Source organism: Strix uralensis, chromosome 20 (assembly GCF_047716275.1).
Source record: "Strix uralensis isolate ZFMK-TIS-50842 chromosome 20, bStrUra1, whole genome shotgun sequence".
NCBI lineage: Eukaryota > Metazoa > Chordata > Aves > Strigiformes > Strigidae > Strix > Strix uralensis.
In genome coordinates this window covers 12143866-12156981 of record NC_133991.1, presented here as the reverse complement: position 1 = coordinate 12156981, position 13116 = coordinate 12143866, and the positions used below count along the sequence as shown (strand labels likewise).

At 40.0% G+C, this 13116-nt stretch overlaps 1 protein-coding gene across 5 annotated transcripts in view; it reads left to right on the top strand.

The window, feature by feature from the left end:
* SYNRG (synergin gamma) overlaps positions 1 to 13116 on the top strand; it is a 43680-nt gene that overhangs the window by 25891 nt on the left and 4673 nt on the right. For 3 of the 5 annotated variants that reach the window (XM_074890497.1, XM_074890496.1, XM_074890494.1), the window contains 7 exons: positions 6377 to 6976; positions 7333 to 7496; positions 8221 to 8274; positions 9006 to 9102; positions 9388 to 9536; positions 12360 to 12470; positions 12920 to 12955. In XM_074890497.1, the coding sequence (XP_074746598.1) occupies positions 6377 to 6976; positions 7333 to 7496; positions 8221 to 8274; positions 9006 to 9102; positions 9388 to 9536; positions 12360 to 12470; positions 12920 to 12955 (1211 nt within the window). The remainder of the gene's footprint in view (positions 1 to 6376; positions 6977 to 7332; positions 7497 to 8220; positions 8275 to 9005; positions 9103 to 9387; positions 9537 to 12359; positions 12471 to 12919; positions 12956 to 13116) is intronic. The other 2 variants (XM_074890498.1, XM_074890495.1) reach the window with 1 other exon arrangement.

Below are 13116 nucleotides of genomic sequence, written 5' to 3'. Positions count from 1 at the left end.
CTGCCAAACGTTGCAGCGAGAGCGTACCCTCGCCCGGGTATTCTCAAAGGGTTATCCATTTGCTGCACTACAAATCTGTAAATCTTACAAACCTTTTCCTTTGGCATTATTGGAGATCTCTGTATATTTTAATCAACTTCAGGTTTTTTGCTGCTTTTCTAATGTCTAATTTCAACTAAACATTTCCTGTGTGAATGTGCCTTCTCAGATCTGCTTTGATATCTCTCTTCTGCAAGTATTGACCTGCATGCTTTATTCTGATAACGCCCTTACGAGCTCCTATGTATCACTATCTTTTGTGATCTGTAAGTCCTGCTGTGTTAATAAATATTATCTTGGCATATTTTGAAAATGTGGGGATGTGTGTGATTTGTTGCAAACCAGCAATGTATCTTTTTTTCCTGAAAAATACAAAGTTTAAAGTTATAGTATCCCCTTAAGCTGGCGGGTGCCTTTCTCTTACAGAGCAGCGGGTGGGTGAGCTGCTTTCTCCTCTTCCAACGCTTTGACCTCGCTGTGCACTTCTGAAACCTTGCATATCAGACTGAATATTATTTTTCAAAAGCGCAGTTTTCGAGAGGGGTTGAATAGAACAAATGTGTGAATGGCAGGGTTGTTTCTGTGAGTTGGTTTTGAGGGTACAGTGGTAGTTCAGACTGAAGACAGAAATAATGTTTTCTCTGTCCCGTTGTCTCCTCCTCTGGGTTTCCCTGCTGCCAGCCAAGGTTGTGATACGCCTTTGTGAAAGGGACCAACTGGAAAATGTGTCGCTATCGAGGCCTTTATGAGTAGGAGCCCATTAAACAATATTCTGATATTTATTTAGTTAATCTAGAGTGAGTTAATCAGTGCCCCAAAGTAAAGGGTCCTGCTTCCTTTTTCTGTTTGGGAACTCCTGCCTTTCTAAATATTGAAGCTTTCAAACATGAATGACAGCTGCACATTTGTGTCACGTAATTATGTCACTTTGAATTCCTCCAAATCCTGGGCCGCTAACAGTTTGGGATTAACGTCAGCAGACTAGGCAAAAAGCTAAAAATAATTGAGATGTGGAATAAAGTTAAAATGTTACGCCGGCGCAAATTGGGTTTTTGTAGTTCCTTGCCCCAAAAGCAGAAACCAGAACATGTTTTTTCTTCTTTACACCAATCTTGAGAGACTTTAAAAGAAAAAAGAAAAAGAAAAACAAAACACCACCCCTGTTTCATTCTGGAGAGCCAGTAGGTTATGCCCAGCCCTAAAGCTTTTTAAACTGAAGGCTTGAACATAAACTTGAGACACTTAATTCTGCAGGGCTTGTGCTGTTAGTATTTGTTCAGCTAATCATACCTGGAGGAGGGGGAGTAATATTCATGACTCTTTACTTTATTACATTTTTGTCCAGACTTGACAGTCAGATTCACTCATTTGCTCTCATTTAGTATAATTCTGCAAATAGAATTGCTTAACAACACTTATGTATCCTGCGAAGGGCTCTAATGGCGGAGGGTGCGTCCGGGCTTTCCGAGCACCTTCCAAGCTGAGCCAAAGGGCGCCGGGACGTGGCAGCCGCCCTGGGCTTCTGCAGGACTGAGCTGAGCCCGCTCTCCGCTTCCCACGCAAGCTCAGGGAGTCTTTATTCTGCTGTGAAACGTTGTTTATGATGATAACTAAAAAATAATTAGCAAATAATTTAATTCCACAAGGTTTGAAGGCTTTTCTCTCCTTTTTTCTTCATTTTAATTTATCTTAGAGTCAGCATTCTTGACAGTTTCCACCTTAGCAGTGCTAGGTACTGCCATTCTTGAACAAAAGTAAATTGGAGTAACTCCCTTGTCATTAACGCTCTTCCAGACTTCCCCAGCTGAGAAATGGGCTTTGAATTTTTCTGGTTGCTGATAGGCACAGCACAGATCGCAGCAGTACGTCCAAGCCTCTGTATTCTTCCAGTTTCATCTCCGCCTTTATCAGGTGAAGCTGTAAGGAGGGGGTGCCTGCCCTTGTCCAGTCTCTGAACGGAGACATTCCCAGTGTAGCAGCTCTGGGTTTGGTGCGTGGATGCTGGGAACAGAACTAGCTACCACCTGCATCACCCTAACAACCAAAAAAATGGCACAAGACTTACACTTATTCACCAGAATTTAATATAAACTGAAGTATAAAAACTGGAAACTCTCCTACACTGGTTAAAATCACAAAATATATTCCAACCTTCTGAATTGTCTTTTTCAGTTTTCTTTAGAATATCACTAACGCTGTCAAGGGTTTTCCTTAAATGATTAAACTGTTGACGTTGAAGGCTCCAGCTTGTAAATTGCCTCCAGCCATAACTTAATCCTTGGTCGTTGAAATAAATTGTTATAGTTGGCTCAAATGAAGGATGTCAAGTTTTTCTGTAGATGAGATAACACTGGGAAACAGTGTTTTAACTGTATTTCATCCTCTGTCGGTATTCTCGTGCACCTTCCTTGGCAGCTCTTGCTTTGCCTCGCTCCAGCAGCTGTGTGGCTGGCTTGTATAGCTGTAGCTGTCCCCAGGCGATGATGAGGCAGGTTGGACCATGGTTTTGGTAGCTCAAAATGGATAGAAAGTAAATGGTAAATATTTCAAACCTTTTGCTTTGGAAAAAATACAAATTGGGTTTGGTTTTGAAAGCTTTCGGAAACTTCCTGCGCTCCAGCATGACACTGTGAAGATCACTTTTTCCATTCTTGGTCTGCTAGAAAATATTTTTAAGGAAAAAAAGTGTGATTTCGTGATATTTGAATGGATCTGCCTTTGATTTTTACAGACACACATGCAGTCGTCCCGCCCTGCCCCCATCTATAAGGGATTTGAGAATTGATATCGAGTGTATTTAATCTGGGGGGTGTTTTGTGGTCTCACCAGCCAACGCTGAGAGTGCTGATGACGTGTGGCTTTAACTCTACTGGGAGTAAGAGCTTTTGGATTTTTATAACAAAACTAAACTCAAACCTCTCGTGTCATTTCTGAAAGACATCACAGAATTGCTACTGAGATTACTAAGGAACACTGCTTAACGATGAAACGTTTCACTGAAACCTATTTCTATATCTCTTGTGGTAGGATTGTAGGATTCCTAACGCGTGATCGATACAAGATCTGCCCTGCTTCGACAGGGAATTTGCTGTATGCTCTCCAAAAAATGCTAAGAAATCCCTTTCAACCTTGCAAAAAAAGATTGCAATCCCCAAAACAAGGCATTTTCATAGAATTTTGAATGGATTTCGTCTTTGCTCATTTTTGTTATAAAATATGATGATTCTCATCAGTTCAGATCCTGTTCTTACTAAAAGTGTCCTCCAGGAGGAAATGGCCGTAGCTCCGTAGCATCTGTCTTTGCTAAGTGTGATGCTTAGTTAGAAGGAATTAATTTTTTTTTCCCACTTAATCATCTCTTGCTTTGAAAAAAACATTACTAATACACATTCATCTTCTTAAATTTGGAATTGCCAAACTGGCAAAATGAAGCTTTTATTACATCAGAGGCTAGAACTGCAGCATTGTACCTGGAGCTTTTTTATTCGTTACACGCATCTGTGGTCTTTAAGAAAAAGGCTGTTGGAAGAGCGGTTCTTAACACTGGTTAATAAAACAATCTTTTTGCTGATAATATAGATACTCACATCATGAAGAGTTCTCTAGGGTCAGCCAAGGAGTGCTTTTCACATGTAAACTGCTTCTTCACTTATTAGTCTGGTGGCAAGTTGCTCCGCTACCTGTGGGGGGGAGAAGCTCCTCTCTTCATTATGCAGCAAATGCGCTCAGAGCAGCCTTTAGTTTTGCTGTAGCTATGGCAAAGGTTATGATTTTACTTCCTCTACTCAAAAACATCTAACTTGTGGCAAATGATTCTATGAAGTGAAGTTCATGGCACAGCAAAATGTTGGGTTTTTTTGCAATAGAATAAGAATTCTTATAAAAGCTAGTTTACCTTGGATTACGGACAGTTACTCATACATTCTTATTTCTCAATGAATTGTTTTATTTTTCCTGTAATATAATAATCTTAGGAAAGTTTATTCACCAGAATAATCCTTTTGTAACTGTCCCCATAAATAGAATGTACAGAGTTGAATTATTACATTTCACGTTGCCTCTTGCACCTATGCAGATGGGTTTCATATCTGCATGAATTCACATAGAGAATCCTGAATCTTAGTTTGTGAATAATTAAAATATCGTTCTGCCTTCCCTGTCATGACCTATTGATTGCGGGCGAGGCACGGGGAGTTCAGGATTGCCACCGAAAGCTGCTGCTGATTCTGCCTGTGCCTCTGAGCCGGGATCAGATCAGGAGGAGTACGCTGACCTGGTCCTTTAGGATGTGTTTTCAGCTCAAGCTCTTACCAGTTATCAAAGAAATCATTCACAATAGATTGTGCAGATCTTCACAGTAGGATCATCACTCTTTTCATTTCCTGGTGAGCACTGAAACAATAGCAGTGCTTAAATCTTTGCTGGGTATTGGAGTCAACACAAATTGAAAAAAAAAATAGGTTGCCTAGTACACGGTGGTATTTTCAAGATCCCAGGATTAATTACAGTTGGCTAACATTTTGTAGGTTATTCTGGCACTCTCTTTAATGCTAGTGAAGCTTTCATTTAACTTCTTTAAACAAAACCGTATATTTGAAAGCACAAGGTGTGGTTTCTTGTGATAAATTACTGATCCCTTGCAAGTCAGCTTCTTTTTACCTCGGAGCCTTCTTTCTATTCAGTTTTGCCATAAGCAGGTGATTTCATCTCTTGCCTGTTTACCCTTCTGTAAACTGCTTGCTCTACAAATTTAATATTCGAATGGCTCTTTGAAATCTTGCTGTATATATGCAAGGTGCTAACGTTTGTTATTGAGATGCTGTCATGTGCAAATGCAGCAGCTGCAGGAAGACTATCCCTTAGGAAAATCTGATAGATGACACACCATGCCTCACTGACCCATTGCAAAGGGCCTTTTATTGGAGTAGCCATTAAACTATCATTACATTGTATATTTGTTGGACTTTTTAATTAGTCATGTATGTGGGTCATGCCTGGAAAGCAGCCTAAAGCATAGTGTGCTCTCCCCTTCCAGTAAAATGAATAAGTGAAGGCAGAAATGTTTTGTTAAAATGCCTTAATCCTCAGGCTGGTGTGGCCAGATTGAATAAAGAGGGCAGCTGGAAAGTCAGCTTGTTTCCATCCTGGCTGTTTGAAACCCAAGTTGCTGCTACCGCGTGCCAGCCAGTCAAGACCCTAATGTTTATCAGCTCAAACGATGCTGAGAGAATATATTTTCTGGTTTGGGTTTGCTTTACCTCGAGACCGTTTGACCCTAGGCACTGAGCAGCGGCTGAGTGTCTAATCCAAACTGACAATTGTTAATGCTGGAAAACAAATGCCAAATGTAGTATAGTAGGGCTTTTTTTTTTAATGCTTTAATGAAAACTACCCAGCCCCTGGCACTCTGTGCCTTCACTATGGATCAATCTCAGTCTAAACGTGAAAGATCAGTTGAATGAGTAGTGGCCAAAGCCCAGCAGACCCTGCTCACTGTGCAGGCTCCTTTGCTGGCTGTAATGTAAGCAGCCAGGCTATGTCTCATACCTGCTCGTGGCAGTGAGAAGAACCTTTTGGCCCATATAATTGCCGGGTGAGTATAAACATTTGGAGCTTTCTGCAGAATAATTGGATTTTCTCTATACATAACTGAATGAATAGTTTGTAAAAGCTAAAACAAGATCTTTGCAATTTTCACGTCATTCCTGGAACCTGTAAGTTTGAAGAGTCGGCTGTGCGGCGCTGCAGTAACTGTGATAAGCTTAAACAGAATTTCTATTTTTTAAAAATTCTTGCAGCACATTTTTATACATTATTTGTATCAAAGCATGAATATAAAGTTAAAATATATTAATACTTTATCAGAGGGAATGGAAAAGTTAGCCCAGTCTTCTGTGTGGTTGGTTTTGATAAGATGAAGCAATGCGATAAGATGTTTGAGTTGCTAATGTTTACATTTTGATTGCAGATTCTGCAGCCAGCATCAGAAAACTGAACTGGTGATCTGTGCAGTCTGTACTGTCTAGAAACATCTATTTTTTTTTAATGTTTCTTCACTACCCATAGTGGGATGGTGACTTGCAGCTTAAAATACAAGATAATATTCAAAGGTCAAGGCTTACATGTATTAAATGGAGAAATTTTGGTATTAAATGCTTAGGTATTTTTCAGATTATTTTTGTGCAAACTGTAGTCTAAGCCTCACTGAAAAAAAAATTCACTGTGTTTGTTCTTGCAGTTCTTTAAGACTCTTAGCAAGTTGCTATTGTTTTTATACACCGTAGAGAGATTAATGTTTGAACTTCAGCTTCTAATTGTAGGGGTTTGTTTTTCTCAGATATAGATGACTTAAAATGTGCCCCATTTGGAAGCTATAACAGTGGGTCTGCAGTCAGCAGCCTGGCGAGCTATGACTGGTCCGACAAAGAAGACATTCATCAGGGCAAGAAGCTCTCCTCCTTTGTCCAGTCTTCAGGAAGTGGATCCTCCGCGGCTACTTCTGTTCTTCAGAAGAAGGAGACCTTGTTCGGCAGTTCAGAAAACATTACCATGACAACAGTTTCCAAAGTGACAACCTTTTCTAGTGAAGATGCTTTGCAGGATGTTTCCTTTGCAGCCTTTGCAAACTTTAAAGACTCTGGACCAATATCCAGCGGTCCAAGTGATGATGACATTGGAGACTTTGGTGATTTTGCAAGACCTTCATCAGAAGCCCAGGATGCAGCAGCAGCTGACACGAATCAAGAGGCAGACTTCCTTGCTAGTGGTATCTCTTCTGAACTGCGAAGAGAGCCCACAGATGACTTTGGAGAATTTCAAAGTGAAAAGCCAAAAATCAGCAAGTTTGACTTCTTGGTGGCAACTTCCCAAGGCAAGGTGAAATCTAGTGAAGAAATGATCAAGAGTGAACTGGCTACCTTTGACCTGTCTGTTCAAGGTAAGCCTGCTCAGGGTGGAGGAAGCCCATAATGCAGGTGCTTATCAGAGGCTAATTTTTCTAATGAAATTATAAATTAGCCAGTGGGGATTGTTTCAAAGGGTACCAGAAGAAAGCTGAATCTTCTCATTGATTTCTGTTGTGTTTGGAGCAGGTCTCTTTCTAAAAGAAAAAGATTTTTGTGCCAAAAAATGGTAAGCATTGAGGAACTGGGGAAATTTGCACCAGTCATTGAGTAAATAGGAGGCTTTGTTCTCCTGGAGTAGTAGTCCATGTCTTGCTACTGTTTTATTAATTTTAAATTGTCTGTGCCTTTGTAAGTAGACAGCTAACTTGTTTATATCTTAACTTTTTAGGGTCTCATAAAAGGAGCTTAAGCCTAGGTGATCGAGAAATAAGTCGCTCTTCACCTTTACCAGTTTTGGAACAGCCATTTAGGGATCGTTCAAATACCTTAAGTGAGAAGCTTGCTTTGCCTGTCATCAGAGACAAATACAAAGACTTGACTGGGGAAGTTGAGGTAAGGAATTACCTGGAATACAAGTATATTGGCAATGGCTTTCATCAGTGTGATATCAAGGGTGTTCTGTATCCCAGCTCGTTGGGACTTTAGCTATTTGAATTCAGAGTATGATTCTAAGATGGCATCTGGGTAAGGTTAAAAGTTTTGATCAGAAACTGCTCATAAAGGAGGTTTCCTCTCTCCTGTCTTTAAAGTGGGGAAAAAATGCTGTCGTCTGAAAGTCAGTCAGAATCACTTGACCTTGCAGTCTAAATTTGTAACTGGAAATTAGTTACAACTTAAATCTAATGCCAGCTTTGGCACCGAGACCATTGGCTTTGGGAAATGGCTTAACTTTTTTGGCTGTGTGATAGTTACTTCTCTTGCTCATCTTGAGAATAGATGGTGAAAGGACTCAGATTAAATTCTGCTAATCCCCATTTCTAGAACAGCAGTCTTGTAACAAACGTGTCGGGAGTAGGTATGTACAATGCAAACTTTTACCCGTTTGTACATGTTCTTCCCTTTGAAACTAGTTCTAACTCCCAGAAATCAAATTTTAGAGTTCAGGTGCAAAGAGAATATTTAAAGAATGGGGGAAAAATTAGGAATAGTTATGTTAAAAGTTTACATAGCTAATCTGCAAATAGACAGAATACCCGTCTGCTGTATGTCTGTTGTGGTAGGAGAAAGGGAAATGTGTGTAGGAACAAGATTCAGACTGTCCTTTTCTTTCAAACAGGAAAGTGAGAGGTACGCATACGAATGGCAAAGATGCTTGGAGAGTGCCCTGCAAGTAAGTGTATATCCTGCTCGAAACCTCTTCCTCCTTCCTGAGGTGCCACCTCACTCAGTGTTTAAGACCAGTGAGGCACAGAAAGGGTGTGAATCAGCCCAAGTGGATTACAGTTTTTAAATCAAAAGCTGTCACACAGCAGAAGCATTACCTCCTCAGTGAAAGATCCTGTACTAATCTCCCTGTCATTTGTGATTAGTCTGGCTTTTGCCTAAATTTTCAAGTTAACTAGTTAATGTGAGGTTGCAGTGATTTGGGTGCCCTGTTGTTCAGGGCACTGATACCAGCATCTGGCTCTTCAGCACTTGAGAAACAGCCTTGTTCAATGTGCTGCGTGGAGGGGCCGCTCATTTTTTGGTAATGGGTGTCAGATGTTTCACAGCCAGATTAGTTTTCCTTAAAATTTCTTCTTTGCATTTGAGTATTAGACAGCCCAAACTGTAAATGTTATTAATAAACTAGATAGCAATGCATGCATCCTCTTAAAACTATTATTTTGGTAAAGAAAATATTTGGGGGAATACATTAAGGTTTTAAATGTTCATACTTTCCCCGTGATCTACTTATAGTTGCAGCATAAATATATAAAAACATGTGATGGAGTACAGCAATCATTTCATATGCAATTTGCCTCCTTTTTCATGTAACGGTTTCTGTTGGGGACAATCTTGTTTGTAATAATTATTTTAAGGTAGATAACACCATTGTTTTATGAAACTCATTCCCACCAGGTCATAAAGAAAGCAAATGATACCTTAAATGGAATAAGTAGTTCATCCGTTTGCACTGAAGTTATCCAGTCTGCTCAAGGCATGGAATATTTACTAGGTATGTTCTAATTTACCATGTCTCTTGTATTTAAAGTTCTCCTCTGAAAAACAGTAATATATAATTACTCTTCTCAAATTGGTATTATTTTTAGCTTAATCCTTGCCTGCACTGAAATGATGAACAACTCTTCTGCTAAATAAATGTAACTACTACTTTGAAATACCCGTCCATGACCACCTTCTGTGTGCCATGCCTGTTTTGTGCTATTTCTGAGTGAAAGTTTCAGGAAGCTGTGCTTGCAGTGAATTCTCTGCAATCCTCCACTGTGTTTTATATCAACAGGGGTTGTTGAAGTCTACAGAGTAACAAAGAGAGTTGAACTCGGTATCAAAGCAACTGCTGTTTGTAGTGAGAAACTCCAGCAGCTGCTGAAGGATATTGATAAAGTGTGGAACAACCTAATAAGCTTCATGTCACTTGCTGCTTTAACGGTAAGTCCAAAAATAAGCTATGTCTTTACTAAAAGAAATGTCATAATTATATGTAAAGTGACTTCACGGGGTGTCCTAACTTTACACTTTGTATTTTTCTCTTGCAAAATGGAAATGCACTTATTTGTGAAATCCAGTTTAAAGCTCTCTGTAAGAAAACTGTTACTTATGTATAAATGGGATGTTATCTTACTTAGTGTCTTAATGATTTAGATGATATCCTGTGTGCCTGTGGACCTCTCCAGTAAGGGAAATTTAGTAAAATTTAAATAAGCCATTTTATGAAGCCAGAATAATGTGGACATACCTTGTCTTTGTAATATCCCTGCCATTAGTTCTAATGCTCACAATACAAGAGCACACAATGCAGCAACACAGGAATAACTCAACTGTTTCCTCTCTTTCTGCATTTGGAAATGCCTAAGTTTGTTTTGGTTCCTGCTACAGACTAAATAGCTTTTCCTCCTCTGAATAGAACTGCCAGAAAAAGCTCAATTGCTCTGAAAGTCTGGTAGGAGCTTGAGAGCTTTCTACATAAGCGGGCGAGTGGTACAAGGAGAGGTGGTGAGGGGCTGTGGGAGGGGTGGCCTTCAAGAGGAGCACCCCATGGGAAGGGTCTGCAAAAGAACTGGGAAAAAGAGGGGCATACTGGGGCCGGGTACAGAATACAGACAATCAGAAAGCAAGAAAATCGCCTTGCTGTTAAATACCTTGCCCTTTTTGTGTATGTATGTTGCAGGAAATACACTGTGCAAAACAACTTTCTTTAACCATGGTAAAACTCATATTTTTAGGGAATCATCCATCTGTAGGGGCTTGATAATCATCTTGCATAATGGATCCCTTTAAGTATATGCCTAAGGAACCTTTAACTCTTAGTATCAGTACGTTACATCAAGCATCAGTAAGCAGATCATTACCATGGTTATGTTTTCACTGAACATTTTAATTTGTGGCTTCCTGCTTGCAATGCAACTATGGCCACTAAAGATTTTTCCTTCACAGTAAACACTCATTTATAAGTAAGGCCCAGGGTACTTGGTGTCTGCTTGAACATCTTCAGCTCACTGTCATTCCCTGCAGAACAGGTATTATAAATGATCAGTCCCTTTTTACACACCTTTTAAACCTCTCCAGTACAAACAGTGGTAGCAAGCAGGTATTTTGGGCGATGTCCTGTGTTGCACAAAGCCTGTCATAATATGAAATTTATACTTTCAATATTTTACAGCTTGGCAGATGAAGTTGATAGACTGGGATTCATCTGTTTGAACTCTGGCATTGTTGATAGTAACAATCTAAAAAGCTATCAGGATCCTCTCCTGATTTAAGCAAGTGGATTAAAATTTAGTTCTTAAAGTGCTTTTCCTTGGAAGATTACAGGGATTACCTTAAAGTCCAAAGCTTGGCCACGTGTTCTCCAAGCTGCAGTGGTCCAGATAAATTTTAAGTGTGCTAGGAGCTGCGAATAATGACTTCTCATACAGACACCGTACCTCTGAAGTTATCCAAGAGACAGGGGCTCCTGGAGCTCTCAAAATCATCCCTTTCCGTTCCTCTCCTCCACCTGGGTCCCTGGAAGGTGTGGAGCCCATACCTTCTTCCGGGGTATTGCAGTCACGGATCCCAAATGATGCCGAAGTGCCAATTAAGTAGAGAGAAGTATTCTAGCTCTGAGGCATGTGCTTGGAAAGGTTAATTTTATCTTTGAAAGGATTTTGTTACAAGGTAATTTTATGCACAGCCTTGTGGTTTTTCACTGCAAATTACAGGATGACCTTCTCATTTGCTTCACTCGTGCATTTGGTAAACAAATATTAGAGTGCCTTTATTAATTTGATTGATCTACTTAAAGATTAAAGGGTGTTTTTTTCAAGATTCCAATTATTCTCCAGCCATTCAGCAGGGGAGCGTGATCAGCATACCTGGAGCGTGGATTACGCGTACACGTGTTCTAGGATCACACCATTTTTTTTAAGCTTCTTGCATTTCTAGTGATTGTTTTTATTTGCACCTCTACCTTCAAGCAAATCTTCAACTGTTTTATACCACCCTCGTGCAAAGTTCTAAATTATCATTTATCTTGCGGCTGAAATGTAAGACTGTGTGCCGGAAAAGTGATTATATCCATTTATTACTTATTTGCAGGCTTATTCTCCCAACCTTTGCCTCTCTTTAACCTGAACTTGTGTGTGGCTGGTGACCTTAATTCTAATATGGCTGGGCTAACCTTAATATCCCGTTTTGTACGGCTGTGCCATGTTCTAGCTTCAGAAAGACCTTCAGCAAGAATAACAACTGCCCTTTTTTGGTCAGGCAATAATAGGGAATTCAGGACAATAAACACAGATACAGACGCCGCTTCAAATGCTAACTAGTGAAGCTGTGCTGGCCGATGCCTCCTTTCCTCGCAGCTGCACAAATAGTTGTTGCATACCACTGTTTGTCTTCGTCCAGTTCTTAAGACGCTGCAGTTGAAATGTGGCAGCCGCCGCCTGGGCTCTTTCCTCTGAAGTTTCTTCCCCTTTTGATGTGGGAACGTGGAACTTAAGAATTCTTTCCTTTGTAGTCTAACCCTTTTTCAAGAGCTCGAGTGTTATAAATTAATGCTGATGGAGATTGCATAGCAGGGTTGCAAATACATACTAACGGCTTTGATTAAATCACACATCAGTTTATGAGAAAATGTCATATGTCATCCCTGCCACGTTGTCGGTGTGATACCACGGCTCTCGGTAGCAACCAGACGGATAGTTTTTATCATAATGTCTGCAGCTCCTTCGGTTACTGAAATGCCTAAATTTTATTGTCTCATTTCTTTAGCCAGATGAAAACTCACTGGATTTCTCTTCTTGTATGCTGCGTCCAGGGATTAAAAATGCCCAAGATCTTGCCTGTGGAGTGTGCCTCCTAAACGTGGATTCAAGAAGTAAAGTAAGTATAATGGCCTCTGCTGTTAAACCCATTTTTAATTTACAGTTTGGACTTTCATTTTAGGCCTTGGGTGTATTTAAAAAATTTTCATGGCTATAATTTGTCACTGGAAGTGGCAAAAGCAAAATCTGACCTACAGATGGGACTCAAATAGTCAATGTTCTATATGCACTGGGCTTTGGGTGTGCCACAGATGTGGATAAAGGGTTGAGCTAAATTGTTCATAATGGGGAAGAAACTGGGATGTTAAGAATGAAAAAGTACAGTTTTTTAAAAATAAAAAGCTTTTAATGACTTTTCTTTATGAAATGCATCTCTGAGGATCACCAGGAGGGGACTATTGCCATTAGCAGAGCTGGGAGGGAATCGCAGGATATGTATAGAGTAATGCCAACCCATTAACATACATCGGCAGTTTTGCTGACTTTTTGGTTTCAACGTTATTTCAGAAAGAAGAGAAACCTGTGGAAGAGCTTCCTAGAAAAGTACGAACCTGTAAAAAACATACTCTTTATAGAATCATTCTTAGTTGAGTGTGGAAGGCTGAACTGCTAACTGGCTTTCAGCTGTCATTCTCGATTGTACCGATCATTAATCCTTTTCTTCTAGTCATTTTTTTGTGACCGTAACACTTGATCTGATCCAC